At 43.6% G+C, this 15933-nt stretch overlaps 1 protein-coding gene across 5 annotated transcripts in view; it reads right to left on the bottom strand.

Moving 5' to 3' along the window:
* The window catches only part of STXBP6 (syntaxin binding protein 6), a 255513-nt gene that overhangs the window by 7894 nt on the left and 231686 nt on the right, over positions 1–15933 (bottom strand). For all 5 annotated transcript variants that reach the window (XM_014519508.2, XM_006022728.3, XM_006022729.3 and 2 more), the window contains one exon: positions 12770–12927. In XM_014519508.2, the coding sequence (XP_014374994.1) occupies positions 12770–12927 (158 nt within the window). The remainder of the gene's footprint in view (positions 1–12769; positions 12928–15933) is intronic.

The following is a 15933-nucleotide window of genomic DNA, read 5'->3' as shown; positions in this document are numbered from 1 at the left end:
ACACGAGAACAAAAATAATAGTATAAGCACATAGAGCCAACAATTCAAATTCTTAGTACTAATTAGAATAGTACAAACATCTAAAGTAGTGCAATTTAGTAACATTAATCGATACTAAAGACCTCGACACTCTTTTCTAGTACTGGACAAAATGAAGCATTGTGTGAGCATGCTACTAAACTAAATACTGCTAATAAACTAAATACTTTTTGCACATATAACACATACCTTTCTTCCCCAAAACTAGCTGCTGGAAATTGAAGCATGCATAATACATTAGAAATACAGTAAGAACAGTTGCTGCTGCTTATAGACAAAAGTGAAGGTAAAATTTGCATGTCCACAAGGACCAGGACAATGAGCAGGCTCATCTCCCAATTTGCTGCTGCTCAATTACTTACCACAAGGAAATATCTTTTCTCATCCTGCCTTTCAAAAACAAGCTGCATATTTTATTTCACTGCTGCTACAGGGCGGGGCTGCAGCCACGCTCCGTGCTTCAGTGGGGACGGAGCCTGCCAGTGTCAGGGCAAAGATAAGGAGAGTGGGGGGCAAATGGGAGGTGAGGTGTAGAGACAGCATGGGGGGAAATGGGGGATGGGAGGGAGACAAGGGGTGGTGAAACCTGAGGCTGCTAAGAGAGGGTGTTAGGGGGTGCAGAGGAGCAGGGGACAGGCAGCAACTGAAGCTCCAGCCCTTACCTGGGGTTGGGCCCAGAGCTGGAGCAGCTACCTGCCCCCACCGTGACCTCATACTCAATTCCAAGATGAAGGGCTTTCCCTTTCATGTTAAATGGGGGGAAAAAATCTTGTCTTGGAATCAATTAAATATGGTAATACCATATTTTCAGGCTTTTCATGATATTCATTTTCTGATGGTTTCCACACATCGTCTCACAAAAGAATTAGTGAATAAAAATGAACTATGCTTTTTGCATGGTGTTTGTACCCTAAAGGAAAAAAACCCAACCCTACTTCTAATGCTATTCTAAATCAAGGAGTAGAACTGGGCATTAAAATCTGTCCTGTGTTCCTTTTGTTCCACATAAATCACATACATTGATAGACTATGGACAGAACTCCAGCTAGTGGAAATGAATGCTTTCTGCTGTAGGGTTAGAGGGTAGTTATATAGTAGGTATCAGATATGTAACTAGCAATTTTTGCACCCTGGATGGGATTTACAAAGCAGGGAGAAAGGTGGTGGAGAATGGAGGAAGGGTTGCTGAGTGCTGGAAGATTTTTACTGACCCCGGAGACTCAAGATGCTTGCTCCTGTGGTCTCCTCCAGTCTTGCTATTGCAGCCGTAGGCTCCCTACGGGCTGCCATTCTGATGCCCCCTCTAAATTGGCACTTGGGAAAGGTGCCTTGCTCCCTTATTCCTAGACGTGCTGCTGGTAGTTCTATATCATTTTGGGTATGATAAGGAGAGAGGAGAATATGGGCATTCACTGGACATTTGGGAAGATCCAGTGGCTCTAACCTCCTGTGTAATAGGTATGCAAAAGGGCCCAGAACTTTTTCTGCAAGATTGGCAAGGGAAATCCCATTCTCTCACTCAGGTTCCTACATATTGTGTTTTGGCTTGTTCATCAGTGGGGCTCGAATTTCACCTATGGGCTAATAAGTAAATATTCCACAAGCTGAAAGAAACAGACTAGATGCTTGCAAGATGAGATATAGCATCTAGGTCTATTTTTCAGACATTCTTACGGCTCACCCTGAGAAGTTCTTGTATAGACAAAGAAAACTATATATATTTAGCACCTCTGGAAATCTGGCCAGTGATTAGATGCAAGATCAATACAATGCAATCTAACTGATCTGAGAACAGAAAACAAATGCTCCCTTTTCTCCATTTTTAGATTTCAAGTTTATGTCAAGTCTAATGTCCATTTTCTTTCAGCAATTTTGTCCCCGGGTGACAACATAACAAAACTGAAGAGTGACTTCTTTCAATTTGCAGAAGCCGTGCAGAACTGATCAAATACCTTGTTGTTTCCATGCTGGTTCTTCAGTGACCATTCTTTGCTCATTCCTAGCATCTGTAAGCCTGGAAAAACTACAGGGTATAATCAGCTTCTCTGACATAGTAATCATGTTATTCATTGGCTGTAAGCAGTGCCTCATTTGAGACGGCCCTGATTGCTCTGGGTTTTGACCTGGATCAAAAGAGATGTAGCACAGCCCCGTTACACACATAGCCCTTCCAGGCTGCATTGCTTGACAGAAGGTGGCTTAACAGGGTTGTCCCTGGAATAAGATACAATTAATTTAGGGTGTTGTAACATGTGAGGATTAGAACAAATTAAAGCTACAGGGTGCTAAAGCTGTGAGCAGTCGCACATTAAGGGTTAAAACCCTCTTTGACCTGAGCTCTTCAGATTTGCTGCTAGAGGTTTGGGGTAGCTAGGAGCTACCAAGCGCTCCTTGCTAGCCAGCTATTCAGGGGCTGCACCCTGGCCCTCATGGGTTGAGCCTCACTCCATCCCTGAGGCTCAACCCACATCCTCCAAGGGGTTTGCCCCCTTCTCAGCCTGGCTCCCTTTCACATGCTCCTGACTCTCCACTCATTTCTGGCTTCTGGCACTGTCCCAGGGGCAAGGGAAACTCCTGTCCTACTCCATGCACTATGCAGGGGCCGGGATCAGCCCACAAAGTGGCAGTGGTAGCAGCTGGTGAATTCTCTCTCCCTGCCTGCTCTCTGGGTGACGGGAAACACAGAAGGACCAGGCAGGGAGGGATAACTCATCTGCTGTTGAACTTAGCCCCTGGCTGTTTTCTACCAGCCTAAGATCAGGCAGGGATGGAAAACCCGCCCACCCACTGCGGCTGTTCTTTGAGCTGAATTCCATGCAGCCTCTACAATGGACAAGAGCTTCTCTCACTTCCAGGACAGCATCAAAAGCTGCAAGTGAGCAGGGATCTCAGGAAGAGACCCAGGGAGTCAAGGGGTGAGCCTGGAATGGGAGCAGAGAGGAAAGGGAGATGTGCCACTGACTGTGGAAGGGAACGGGGGGGGGGGGGTATGTGTGTGGGGGGGAAGTTCTTACCATCTGGGTTCTTTGTCACTAAGGCAGTAATGCTCCAGAGCAGGGGTTGTCAATCAGGGATATGCATACGGGATGCCATATTCACATACAAAGGCCATATACATGTCACCTAAGTCAATAAAAAGAGCTCCTTATTTTCCTATCCAAAATACTCAAAAGTGTGGGGGGGGGGGGGAGGGGAGGGGGGGGGGGAATGGGTGTGGGTGGGGTATGGGGGTGAGGGAGTAGGGCTGGGAACAAGGGCAGGCGCTGCACAGCCAGGGCGCAGCATGAGATAGAGTCACAGCTCATTCAGGCGGCATGGTGAAGAGGGTGCATGTGCCACTGCAGGCACCCCAGAAGGGCATGGGGGTGCGTGTGCCCCCGGATTTGTATGCAGGACCGGGTGGACTGGGGACGGGGTTGTGCCAGGCTCTTCCTGGTGGGTGTACTGGGCCAGGCTGTGCTCGGGCACCGCTGCCCGCCCTGAGCGCAGCCCTGGCCCAGCCCCCCTCCACCAGGAAGGGCCCGGCGCAGCCCCGGCCCCAACCTGCAGCAGCAGCCCACCCTTGCCCCACATGCAAATGTGGGGCCACATGCCCCCCACAGGTGTGTGCAACAGAGGGAACCACCCCACACTCCCTGTGCCCCCTGGACAAGCTGCTCATGAATCCATCCTGTGCCCTGCCCTGGCTGTGTAGCACTTGCTCCTGCCCCAGCCCCACTCCCTCCCCATAGGCAGAGGAAGAAAATGACTGAGGGGGACAAGCACATGCACACTTGCGTGCACACACTACCCTCCCCCCCAGCAGGTAGGTCTGTTGTGGGGAAGGGGTAGATTGGGGCCCCCATGGTAAGGGAAGGAGCAGGGCAGAGACAGGCAGGGACTGGGGTGAATGGGGCCCTGGGGCTGGGTGGCTGTGGGAAGCTTAGGGTCCAGGGGCACAGGGGGCAGCTGCTGTTATTCACACTGCCATGGCAGGCAGAGGGGGCATGTGCCCCCTGATCCGTGTGCAGGGCTGAGGCAGCTGCTGCTGTGGGCTGTGCTCCGCACCCCGCTGCCAGTGACCCAGGAGCAGTGTGACACCATGTACCTCTTGCCCACTGGCTGCGCTACCTGCCCAGCAGTGGGAGGCACGTGGCATCACATGACAGCTACCTCCACCCTGTACACAGATCAGGATGGCATATGCCCCTATGTCTGCCCTAGGGATGCGCACAGGGGTGGGAGCCCCCCGCACCCCTGGACGAGCCGCCCAGGCTCCAAGAGTCCCACAACCTGCTCCAGGGTCCCATTCAGCCCCCAACCCCTGTGGAGGCCTCATTCAGCCCCTCCCCCCCATGCCCCTTTCCTTGCAACCGACTTACCAGCTGGACTATGATATATATATTTAATGCATGTATTAATAATGCATTTCATGTTAATTAGTGTAGCCTGCCTTATATGACATAACTGAAAACATTAAAAACAAGAACAAATACAAAGGGGTACATGAGCTGAAAGTTTTGAGACAGAAGGGGTACACTTGTTAAAAAGGTTGAAAACCCCTGCTCCAGAGAATAGATTATCCATATGAGAGAGGGTAGACTTGGGAGTAGCGCGTTCTGGGATTCTGGTGGACTGCTCCCAACTTGTACTAGCACCTTGGAGCAGTCTAACATTACTGCAACACCAGCCGTCTAAAACAAGCTAGATATAATTCTCACCCAAAGGCGATTATCACTGAGACACTTAGAGCCCATTTAGCTCTTCTTTTCTTGCCTTCAGGTGCAGATACCCCTATTTTAAGAGCTGCTAACATGTGGGAAAAGTAACCTTTAACAACACCCTTTAGATGCACACAGCAGTGTCCCAAAGTGTTTAGCTCATTTTACTAAGCATACTTCACAGTGGGACAATGGGTATTAATGTCTGCAAGATCTGCGGACAAAAGGCTTTCTCCTGGGGGAAATGCAATGTCTGTTTACAACTGTTGTTACCTGCAACACACTGTCTGCGGATCTGATTAATCAACTAGCAAACTGTGGAAAGAGTAGCGATCTATCGATTGCTGGGCCAAAAAAGCTCTAATCTACTGCCTACTTGGAAGGACCAGGACACAGCTCCTGCTTTAATGCAATGCCTGTTTTCCTCTTATAAGAGAATGGCTGAATTTATATTTATTATGTTTTAAAGATATGGAAAACAACCTAGACAGGAAATTTTATATAAATCTAAATTAAGTAAAGGCCAAGATTTTCTGAAGTGTCTGGTGGTTTTTGATACCCAGCTTTAAATATCCAAAGAGAAGTGATTTCACAATCTCCCAACTGGAAAAAAAAAACCCAACCAAAAACCAGTTCTCTTCAAAAATAGCTGAAGTCCACACTTTACAGAATCTTCACTTTGAAAAACAGTATTGTAAATTTGGTGATTTCATATAGGAACAACCTAATGATTGACTCTGTAACTTGAAAGAAGTATTTGGGGAATTACAGAAACCATATATGCACATGATTGTATAGCTCATGTACATATGAGTGGGTTAAGCTGTTGATTCAATGGCAGGTTGACATCCAGTGAGTAGCAAATGGATTCATCGCTACAGATTCCACATTCCCTCCTGCCCCATCAGGATATGGTATCAATAGAATTATATACTGACTTTTATCACATTACCACCAAGATAGTTATATGAGGCAACATTTAAGAAAAGGTGCAGGAAGAGAGATGCTCAATTTTGTTTCAATTGTTGTTTTGGTTGTAATTGTTCCTTTGCATCACAAACAATATCAAAGTCCGAATGGCTTCATTTTCCTAGAGGACTTATAGGACATTTGCAGGAAGTGGATACTGATGTTCTGATTAACTGAATCCTGCACTGCATCTTTCCTATGGTTCACCTTGTCCTTCATTCCCTTGCCTAAGATAGGGACAGCTACAACCCAGGTTTCAGCCCTGTGATTCATTAACCTTTTCAAGGTTTATGCAAGCTTTTCACAGTTTAACATATACCTTCCAAAGACAAATACCTGCGAAATGAAGATACCAACAGGTACACAAAGCATACCTCATCTAATGCTACAGAAATAAAAAAGAAGAAACTTCACATAATGGATCTCTTAATTGCTTCCCGAATGTGTGTCTCCTTAATAATTCTGAATATCTACTCTTTTCCCCGTTCTCTCTCACAGTATAATTGACGGGTTGGAGAAAGCATGAGCAATGGCACAGAATTTAGCGGTTTCATATTCTGTTTTATCTTAGTAGTTGCTCTACAATTGTTCCTATCCAGACTCTACTGTCCCTATTGTTGTTACTGAAGCTGAAATGTTTCCGTGCATTTAAACACTGTATCTCAGATAGGCTTTTTGTTTAAATTAAGAGTCTCCAGATAAAGGCTTTAATACAATAACATGGATGTTGAGCTACTGCATTGGATTTAGGCAGGTTTCTTTTGCATCATTTCTCATACCACTACTTTGTGGCAATCTGTCAGCCAAGCTGGAATGTGGAACATCTCACTAAATGTGAGACAGTTAAAGGCTCATTACCAAAAAGAGAGAAACCAGGTCGACTATTTTTAATGTGGATCTCTATTTATTTTTCTGTGAATGTGGGGGTAGAAACTTTCCACACTTATTATTTTCACCTCACACAATCCGTCACAGATCAGTCTGAATGGGGTAGGGGGACAAAGACAAGAGGGGTCATTTATCTTTACACTGTTCTAGTACAATAAAAATGAGTAGCAGTCAATGCGTGACAGATGGGAAGTACAGTGCAGTGGCTGAATCTTGACTGGTGGCAAGACTCTGCCTTCAGTAATTCTTTTTCAGCTGGCATGATGATGAGTCTATTTCTATGTAAATGGATTCAATGTTAGTCAATTCTGCCAACTCCCAAGTGATTCATAGTGATTTATTTTAGAATTTCTAAAGGCAGCTCCTGAATCAATTCAGGCACTATAGAGCACCCCATTCCAATAAAACCTGCACACACCAACAATGGAGTTGACCCTCTTTGACAATTCAGACTCTCCCACAAACCAAAGTCATTGACTCCATATTTCTGAAGAACAAAACTAGATTTTAATCTGTTAAATAACTCAATGGATTACCCTAAAGACAATGTTTTAGTTCCTGCTGGTGTCAGGCAACATATTCCCAAAACCCACCTTATCCTACTGCTTTTAATAGGTGTTTCTTATTCCACAAATCTGCTTCACACTGTAGCTTAGTATTGGTTTCTACCTTATGCTTTTATAATAATATTTCTAAATTCATGTTTGATTCTGGGAATAAATGTACAGTAGTTACTATGCAAAGCACCTGAATGTTATTGTCAGTTATGTAGCTGCCAGAAATGAAAATATACAGAACATATTGCACTAACATGCAAAGTATATCGTCTTCAGAATCAAATGTTTACCAGCAGTGTGGGAGATACTTCGCCTGAGAGAATGGCAGTCATAAGTTAAGGGTTACAACTGTACAATTGTACAGAATACAAGGGTACAGAATACTCTGCTACAATTAGTACATATTTTAAGAAATAGAGATCAGAAGGATGTGATTTGTTGAAATATATCTGCTGCAATTTCAGATATATTTTAAGATATTAAGAGGAATATGGATTACATCCCATTTTCAGAATTGTGCCAATACAATACTTCTGCGCAAGTAAGAAACTAAATGAAACTGAGCCAAGTTGGAATGTGTTTCCTCATGTTTGGCACATGAAACAAAATGTGCAAAATTAAATAGATAAAACTAATGTGGAAAGAAAATTGATTGGTTCCTCGAAGAAGCATATATACAGAGATAAAAGTCAAAGTTTTAAAATAAAATAATGTTAAATAGAAGACAAAAGTGTATTTGAGCTTAAAATGAATAAAAACCTGGATTTCAGCCTCTACTCCAAACTGAGTTCTCTGCAAGTTTTATTTATTCTCGATAATTATCCTCTCTTCTTTTTCCAAGAACTACAACAGGCATACGGTATTTGACTCTACTGCCATCTTTGAAGCCTGTGCTCTCTGAGGCTTGGGACAGACATTACACATAAACCAGTTTAAGTAATCAGAAACTGGTTTAAACCTGTAACAGAGCAGACATTCAGTGCACATACACCAGTTTGAAAATGGCTGAAACCAGTTTGAGATAAACCTGGTTGAGCATAGATATCAGACAACTGATTAGGCTCAAACCGGCTTATGCAATGTCTGTCCCAGACCCCTTGCTGGTTTAAGTTAAACCAGATTCCCCTAGCATCTCAGCATGCTCTCTGCTCCAGTGAGCTGGGCTGATCTCTCCCCTCTGTTGTCCAGATGGAGCAGAGGCAGGGTGTGGGCAGAGGCTGCTCTACCATGGCCCCCAGAGCAAATTCCTCCCACCCCCATTACACCCTTCGCTGGCAAACCCTGGGGACCGCATTCTGGGGTTTGCCAGCCCCAGCTGCACTTCCACAGCTTGCCTGCAGCTAGGCAGGGATGAAGTTAATTCCTTCCTCTGTCCCCTTGTCCCCCTGGGGGTTTGGCTGCAATCTCTGCAGCTTGCTTGCAGCCAGGCAGGGAGGGGATTAATTCCACAGTGTGTCCTGGAGCAGGGAGAGGCAAGCTAGTCAACTGTGTGCAGAACCAAGTCCTGCACCTGTGGGCCCAGAGCTAAGCCCTGCAGGACCAGACTGAGAGGTGGGAAGTGTTGGCAAAGACCTAACAATCATCACATGTGCTGGAGATGTAGTTAAGGGAAGTTGCAGACAGCTTCACTAAAGAATGCAGAGAGCTACATTTACATTATAAAGCAGAACCTGTAAAAGGTGGGAATACCTAAACAAAGTCTTCCTGAATGCTTGGCTGTAAGGAGACACTCTACCCTCAGGATTAGTAAAACGAATTCTTATCTTCCTGGTTAACATTTTAAATTAGACTAAGCTGTGTACGAAGCGTTTTACTGGGCTGTATCTTAGCTTAGCCGAATATTTTTATATTTTTTATATTTTTTAGCCCTGTTGTATGCTTTGCAAATTGCTATGGTCGATACATGCTTGTTTTAGAGAAAGGACTTTTTTCCCATCCCCGATCCTCAGTCTGGCAGCATTTGTTGTGTTCCCACCCTCGCCCCAATGCCCCAGGCTGCTGACTGGTCACACCCCCTCCACCCCAGCAGGGAGGGGTTTCATAGATTGTAAGGGGCTGGTAGGGACCTCTGAAGATCATTGAAGATCATTTCCACCCCAGGCAGGAAAGACAAAGGGGTCAGGTGACCCCAGCGAGGTGACAGTCTAGTCTCCTCATGAAGACATCCAGGGTAGGTGATTACATCACCTCTGGAGGGAGTTTATTCCACAGTCTAGACACCCTGACTGTGAAGAAGCTTTTCCTAGTGTTAAGCCTGAAATGGTCTTCCAGGAGTTTGTGCCATTACTCCTGGTTTTCCCCAAGGGTGCCTTGGTGAACAGTTGTTTGTCGAGCCCTTAATGTACTCCCCCGATGTAGTGCTAAGCTGCTACCAAGTCCCCTTCAGTATTCTCTATTTTAGACTGACAAGACTCAAGTCCCTTAGCCTTTCCTCGTATGGCTTGCCTTGCAAGTCTCTGATCATATGGGTGGTTCTTCTCTGGACTCTCTCAAGCTTTTCCACATCCTTGTTGAAGTGCAGCCCCCAGAACTGGATGCAGTACTCCAGCTGTGATCTCACCAATGCTGTATAAAGTGGAAGAATCACTTCCTTGGCTTTGCTTGAGATGCATTGGTTGATGCATGCCAGAGTACTGTTTGCCCTGCTGGCTACAGCATTACACTGACAGCTCATATTCATAATGTGGCTGATTATCCCCCCTAGGTCCCTTTCAATCATGGTGCTAGTCAGTTTGGCACCACTGAGCCTGTAAGTATGTTGGGGATTGTACATCCCCAGATGCAGCACTTTACATTTCTCAATTAAACTTCATCTGGTTCTGATCCTCCCAACTTGCCAGCCTGTCTAGATCTGCCTGTATCTGCAGCCTATATTCAAGCATGGCCACACTCCCCCATAACTTGGTGTTGTCCGTAAACTTGGCTAGTGAGCTCTTTACCCCCACATCCAAATCACTGATAAAGAATTTGAAAAGCACTGGACTAAGCATGGTCCCCTGAGGCACACCACTGGACACTTCTCACCAGGATGAGACAGATCCGTTCATTAGAACTCTCTGGGTCCTACTCTGCAGCCAGCTTCCTACCCACCTAACTGTTGAGCAGTTAAGCCCACAATCTTCCAATTTTCATGTGAGAACATCATGGGATACCAGTTCAAAGGCCTTTTGGAAATTGAGGTATACAATGTCAACCTTCTCTCTCTCATTCGGGTGGAAAGTTGCCTGATCGTAAAAGGAGATGAGATTAGTAAAACAAGCCCTGCGCGCAATGAAGCCATGATGGCTGCCATTTAGAATCCTACCTTTTGCAAACCTACTGCACGTAGACTCCTTGATAAATTTTTCCAGGATTTTCCCTCGGATACAAGTTAGGCTAATTGGTCTGTAGTTTCCCAGGTCCTCTCTCCTCCCCTTCTTGAAGATGGGCACAACACTGGCCCTCTTCCAGTCTTCAGGGACTTCCCCCGAGTGACACAAGTTTTGGAAGAGTTTTGCCAGAGGTCCCACAATGACTTTGGCCAGCTTCTTCAGTACTCTTGGATGAAGTCTTGCTGACTTATAAATGTCTAACTTTTCTAACTGATCACACACCGTTCAACATCAACAGTAGGAAGACTGTCATTCCCACCATGCCAATTCTGTACCCTATCTAGCATGATTCCCATCATGCCAATTCTGTACCCTATCTAGCATGATTTTCCCCTTAGTCCGGTGAAATACCGAAGCAAAGTAGTCATTCAGTAGTTCAGTTTTCACATAAGTGTTGAGAGAACCTTGGAGGATGTCTCTTCTCCCTTCCCTTTGGCAGTAGCTGGCAGGCATCCTCTAGCATCCCCCAGCTTCTGGCTTGAGTCACTGCAGGCATGTGGCTGCATTTCCTGATTTAACAGAGAATGTCTATCCAGTTATCAATCAGAGTAAGCTTCGCAGCTTTGACTAATCTGCAAAGAGTAAATCAATTCAGGCTTGGGCTTTTTGAATGTCTGTTCCTAGCCTCAAAGGCCAGCCTTCATACCTTGCTACTTTAGAACATTTGAGAAGGACCTCAAAATCCATTTTGTGATCCTGGTGTTAGCAGCTAGACTTGAGTGCAAAAGTCAAACCAGGACTCAGAGATGTAGGAATATGGGAATGGAAGAGGCCTTCCAAACCACTAAGTCCAGTTTCCTGTGTTTGCAGCAGACATTTGTTCAAGTGATCCCCTTATTGGATTTCTAATTCCACAAATCAGGAACTTAGACTGGAAACTGTTAGATTAAGAAATGTATGGTCTAAAGCAGAGGAACTCCCTGCCTTTCTTATAGGAGCAGAATAAGGTCTTTGTAGACAGAATCATAAGAGATAAACCTATATATCATGCAGGACAATCATAACCAATAATAAGTGGCAATTTCCTGAAATCGGAACAAAATTATATTTTTTCCCCATTTCAGTGTTAGGCTGAAGTACATGCCTAATGTTCAGACAAATTTTAATGGTTGTAATGAGGGATCCAGGTTTTCCATTCACCACAGAAAAATGTGGCTTTTCTCATTTAAAGGAGAAAATGCAGGAAACAGCAGGTCTTTCCTTGTAGGCCGGCAGAGTTCCAGCCTGCAAGCAATTGCTTAGGTACGGGAGGAGTTGGAAGAGGGTAATCAGCAGGGATCCTGGTTTTCTCTGATTTTAAAAAATCCCCAGTTTTTGGTTAAAAAAAGTAACCCCAAATCCACTTTTTCCCCATGTTTAAAATGATTATATATATAAAATGAGGCAGGAGGCGCCACATGCATGTGGGGCTGCAGGCTGGGAGTAAGGGGCACCAGCAGGCCCAAGGGTCTGTAGGTTGAAAGTGAAGGGGACTAGTAGGGCCAGGGGGCTGTGGGTTGGGAGTGAGGGGCAACGGCATAGGTGGGGCAGGGCACCTCTATACCAGGGCTGCTCAGTGCCACAAAGCAGTGGGGGGACGACGACAATCGCAGCTGGATCCATGTCCTGGTGAGTGAAGGTGGCAGGGGGAGCTCTGATTTTCTATCATAAAAACCCCAAAATCAAATGTCAAAACATAAAGGTATTTAGAATTTATTTTATTATAACAATTGAGGCTTCTAAATTGCTTTAAAATTGTAAATATATCAATACAACATTGTGTTCAACTAATACCTATATTTATAGTGGTATTTCATTTTAATTGCAGAAAAAAAAAAATCAGATTTTAATCAGAGAATTTGGGATTTTTTTAAATAGAGAAAACCAGGATCCCTGGTTATTACTCTTAGCGTGCTAAAATAAAATGATGACATCAACTTTAAGTACTTATCCAAGAAAGGTGAGCAAGACAGCTATTAATGTAGGGATGCAGTTAGAACAACTGTAGACTCTACACAGCACCTGTTGAATAATGTTATAGCTAGTCAGGGAAACTGTTATAATATCAGGCTGGATGCACAAGAGAGGGACATAATAATTAAGAATTCTTCAAGTATTGAGGAAGACTTTTAAGGAAAGCATGATGCTTGCAAGTAGGAGCAATCAAGAAAGACTTCCCCGGAGCTTATTTCTTCTGCAGTGGAATGAAGGTCTGTTTTGACTTGCCACAAAACCCGCTCCATTAAAAAAAAAATAAGTGTTTTACCTTGTGTGCAGTTTCTGCAAACTGCTGAGCAGTGTTTCTCAGCTCCTCTGTCTTTTCCTCTGCTCGGCCTAACCTTTCACCACGCTCATTCAAAGCCTGACTTGCCTTCTGTACTGCACTGGTCACACTATCTGCTGCTGAATGGAGTATGCTGTTTCCTGCAACATGAAACTTATTATTAGAAACACAATGTAAAACATCAGTATATGATAAGCTACTACAGATATTACTGGATATTTCTTCTTAGTATTAGAAGAAATTATTTTTCATCCCTTTATTAAGTTTGGAACAGCATGTCTATCAATTCTTCTCAATGTCATTACATCTAATTACGTGAATTCCCAGTTAATCCAAGTTTGTACATATATACACAACCTGGGTAGAGATTTTGTCTTCTGCCATGCCATTAAGAGATTAGCAACATAAACTGCAATAAAAACAATATAATTAAGGAACAGTAAGAAAGCAATGTTGATAACTGGAGCCTTTAGTGAAATGCTATCTTTCAAGTTGCAGTATTTCATGTTGGTAGCTCATCTCTGGATACTACCCAAGTAAGTTAATGGAACAATTTATAGAAGTTTGTCATGTTCATTTAGCAGGTCATGCCAAGATTCGACACAATATCTGTACCAAGGAAAACAGGTACTCTCTAGTATTCTCAGACAGTTGCAGTGCTGTGAGGGACTCTTCCTCTGGGACTTTCTAGCCAATCACTTAAAGGCTGCTTCTCAGCCTTGGTTAAGATTGAGCCTTGGTTAACCATCAAATCATTACCTTTTTTTCTAAATCAGCATCTGCTTTCTTCCTTCTTTATATTAAGTTTCATATCTCTCTCACGTCCAAGGCTTACAATCTCAATTCTTTCCAATGCTCCATATCCAGGCTCTAGTTATATCCTTTATTTTCCTCTCTCATCAAAAGCATCATTTTCTTCATTGTTATTGCTAATGACCCTCACCACCATCATTGTCATCCAAACCCTGGGTCATTTGTAATATTACTTCTTTTTGACATTCTCTTCAAAATGCTGTTGCTGAAGTCATCAGCCACATTAAATCAAACCGTTCACCATTTTAGTAGAATCCTAGGGTTGAAGGAACCTCAAGGGTCATATAGTCCAACTTCCTGCACAGACCTAGCATATCCTACTCCTGTAGGGCTAGCTTCTATTCCACATATTAGGTGGCCTTGGGCATGTGAGATACTATTCCACATAGCTCCAGTCCTGGAAAAAAAAGTTAAATACCAAGGCGGGCCCACTTCCTCCTCGCTGTGACTTTTGTTGTAACTTGGTATGAAGGGTAAGATGACAGTGAGTTACAAAAATATAACAGAATATCACTTAGGCACCTAAGTCCACTAAGACACTCAATAGGATCTGGCTCATATCATCCCAATCATTCCAAACCAATGCTTATCCCAGTCTCTTCTTTTAAACCTTCAGTGAACTCAAATTTCACAACTCCCTTGGGAAACTGTTCTCAATACCCTGCTGTTTTAAACTGTAAGGAAAGGTTTAAAAAAAAAAAAAAATCTAAGTCTGCTTTGCTGCTTCAATGTCTTGTCTTCTGCAGCAAGGGAACACTTGCTTTTTTTTTTTATAGCAGCATTTAAAATATTTGACAACTGCTATCGTGTCCTACCTCAATCTCCTTGACATTAAACTGAAAAAGCTTAGTTTTCTCAACTGTTCCTTCAATGACTTCCATGCCAGCATCTTTATCATCTTCATCAAATTACCTCTGAATTCTCTTCAGTTTTTCCACATCTTTTTTAAATCACAGAGTTCAGAAGTGCACACAAAACTAGATGAGGCCTCACCAGAGCTGAGAGTGGTACTACTACCTCTCATGCTGCTCCCCCTTCCCCCACCCAATGGCATCATATTGTTTATAAGTTTATGTTAAGTTTATGATAATGCTATGATTATGTTAAGTTTGTGATCTACCAAATGTCCAGATGATTCTCATTAATACTACTACTTATTCAATCATCACCCATCCTGTTTTCGAACATTTCATTTTTATTTCCCTAGGTACAGCATGTTACATTTGTCTAGGGCAAATTTAATGTTGTGGTCTAGTGCTGAGATCTCTGATATATGGAGATCATCTTAATTTCTAATCCTTTCCTCCCAAGCGTTTGCAACTCCTCCCAATGTTATGTTATTTGAGAACTTCAGCAGAAAGCTCTCCATTTGTGTCCAAGTCATTAATACAAATCTTAAGCACTGGACCATGACCAGACCCCTGTGCTACCCCACAAAAAACCTACTGCCATCCTAACTTCAATCCACTTATAACTATTCTCTGCTTATGGTCATTTATACAGTTAGGTACTGCCTCATAGTTTTGCTATCTAGTCCACTTTTCTTTAATTTACATATGAGAACGGCATGAGGGACTGTATCAAAATTGTTATTAAAACCACATTGTATCAATTGTATTCCTTTCATCCAAGAAACTAGTTACCTTATGAAGAAGAAAATGTAATTTGTTTGGATGTTTTAGGAACAAATCATGCCATAACGGCTGTTAATGATCATCATTGCTTCCATGACATGTTTACAAATCAACCACCCTATTATTTGCTCCAATAACTTCCCAGGTGTTGAAGTTAGGCTACCTGGCATATAAATACCTTAGTGTCTTCCTTTTTCCTTCTTTTTAAAAACTGACACTATGTTGCCCCTTCTTTAGTTCTCTAGGACTTCACCTTTTATTCCCGAGTGCAAATATTGGCACTAATGGCTACAAGAGTCTTCAGCCAGTTCCTTTAGCATCCTGGGAATACCGTCAACAACTCTTGCCTTATCATGCCATCATTTTTAGGGCTCTTTCCAGACTCATCCCATTGTTGATCCCTGTACACCTTTCTTTCTACTCCCACTCATCTAGAAATTTAGGTCTAATTACTGCTCCCTTTTACATCACTTGAGGCCAAAACTGAATTGAACTGCATGTTAATGTTGATGCAGTGATGTGACTATCGGAAATCCACCCCAAGTGGCCGATAACTTGGCCGATAACTTAGCCGATAAATGCCTGTGTGTGTGCACAGCCACAGTGCAGCATACAGGCAGCGAGCAGCACAGCCTGGCAGCATGGAGGGCTGTGTGTAGCTGGTAAGTTTGGTGTGGTGGATGGGGAGGGTGGAGGGAA

This window comes from Alligator sinensis, unplaced genomic scaffold (assembly GCF_000455745.1).
Source record: "Alligator sinensis unplaced genomic scaffold, ASM45574v1 scaffold83_1, whole genome shotgun sequence".
Lineage (NCBI taxonomy): Eukaryota > Metazoa > Chordata > Crocodylia > Alligatoridae > Alligator > Alligator sinensis.
Note: the sequence above shows the minus strand (reverse complement) of the source record. Positions and strands in the feature narration are given on the sequence as shown.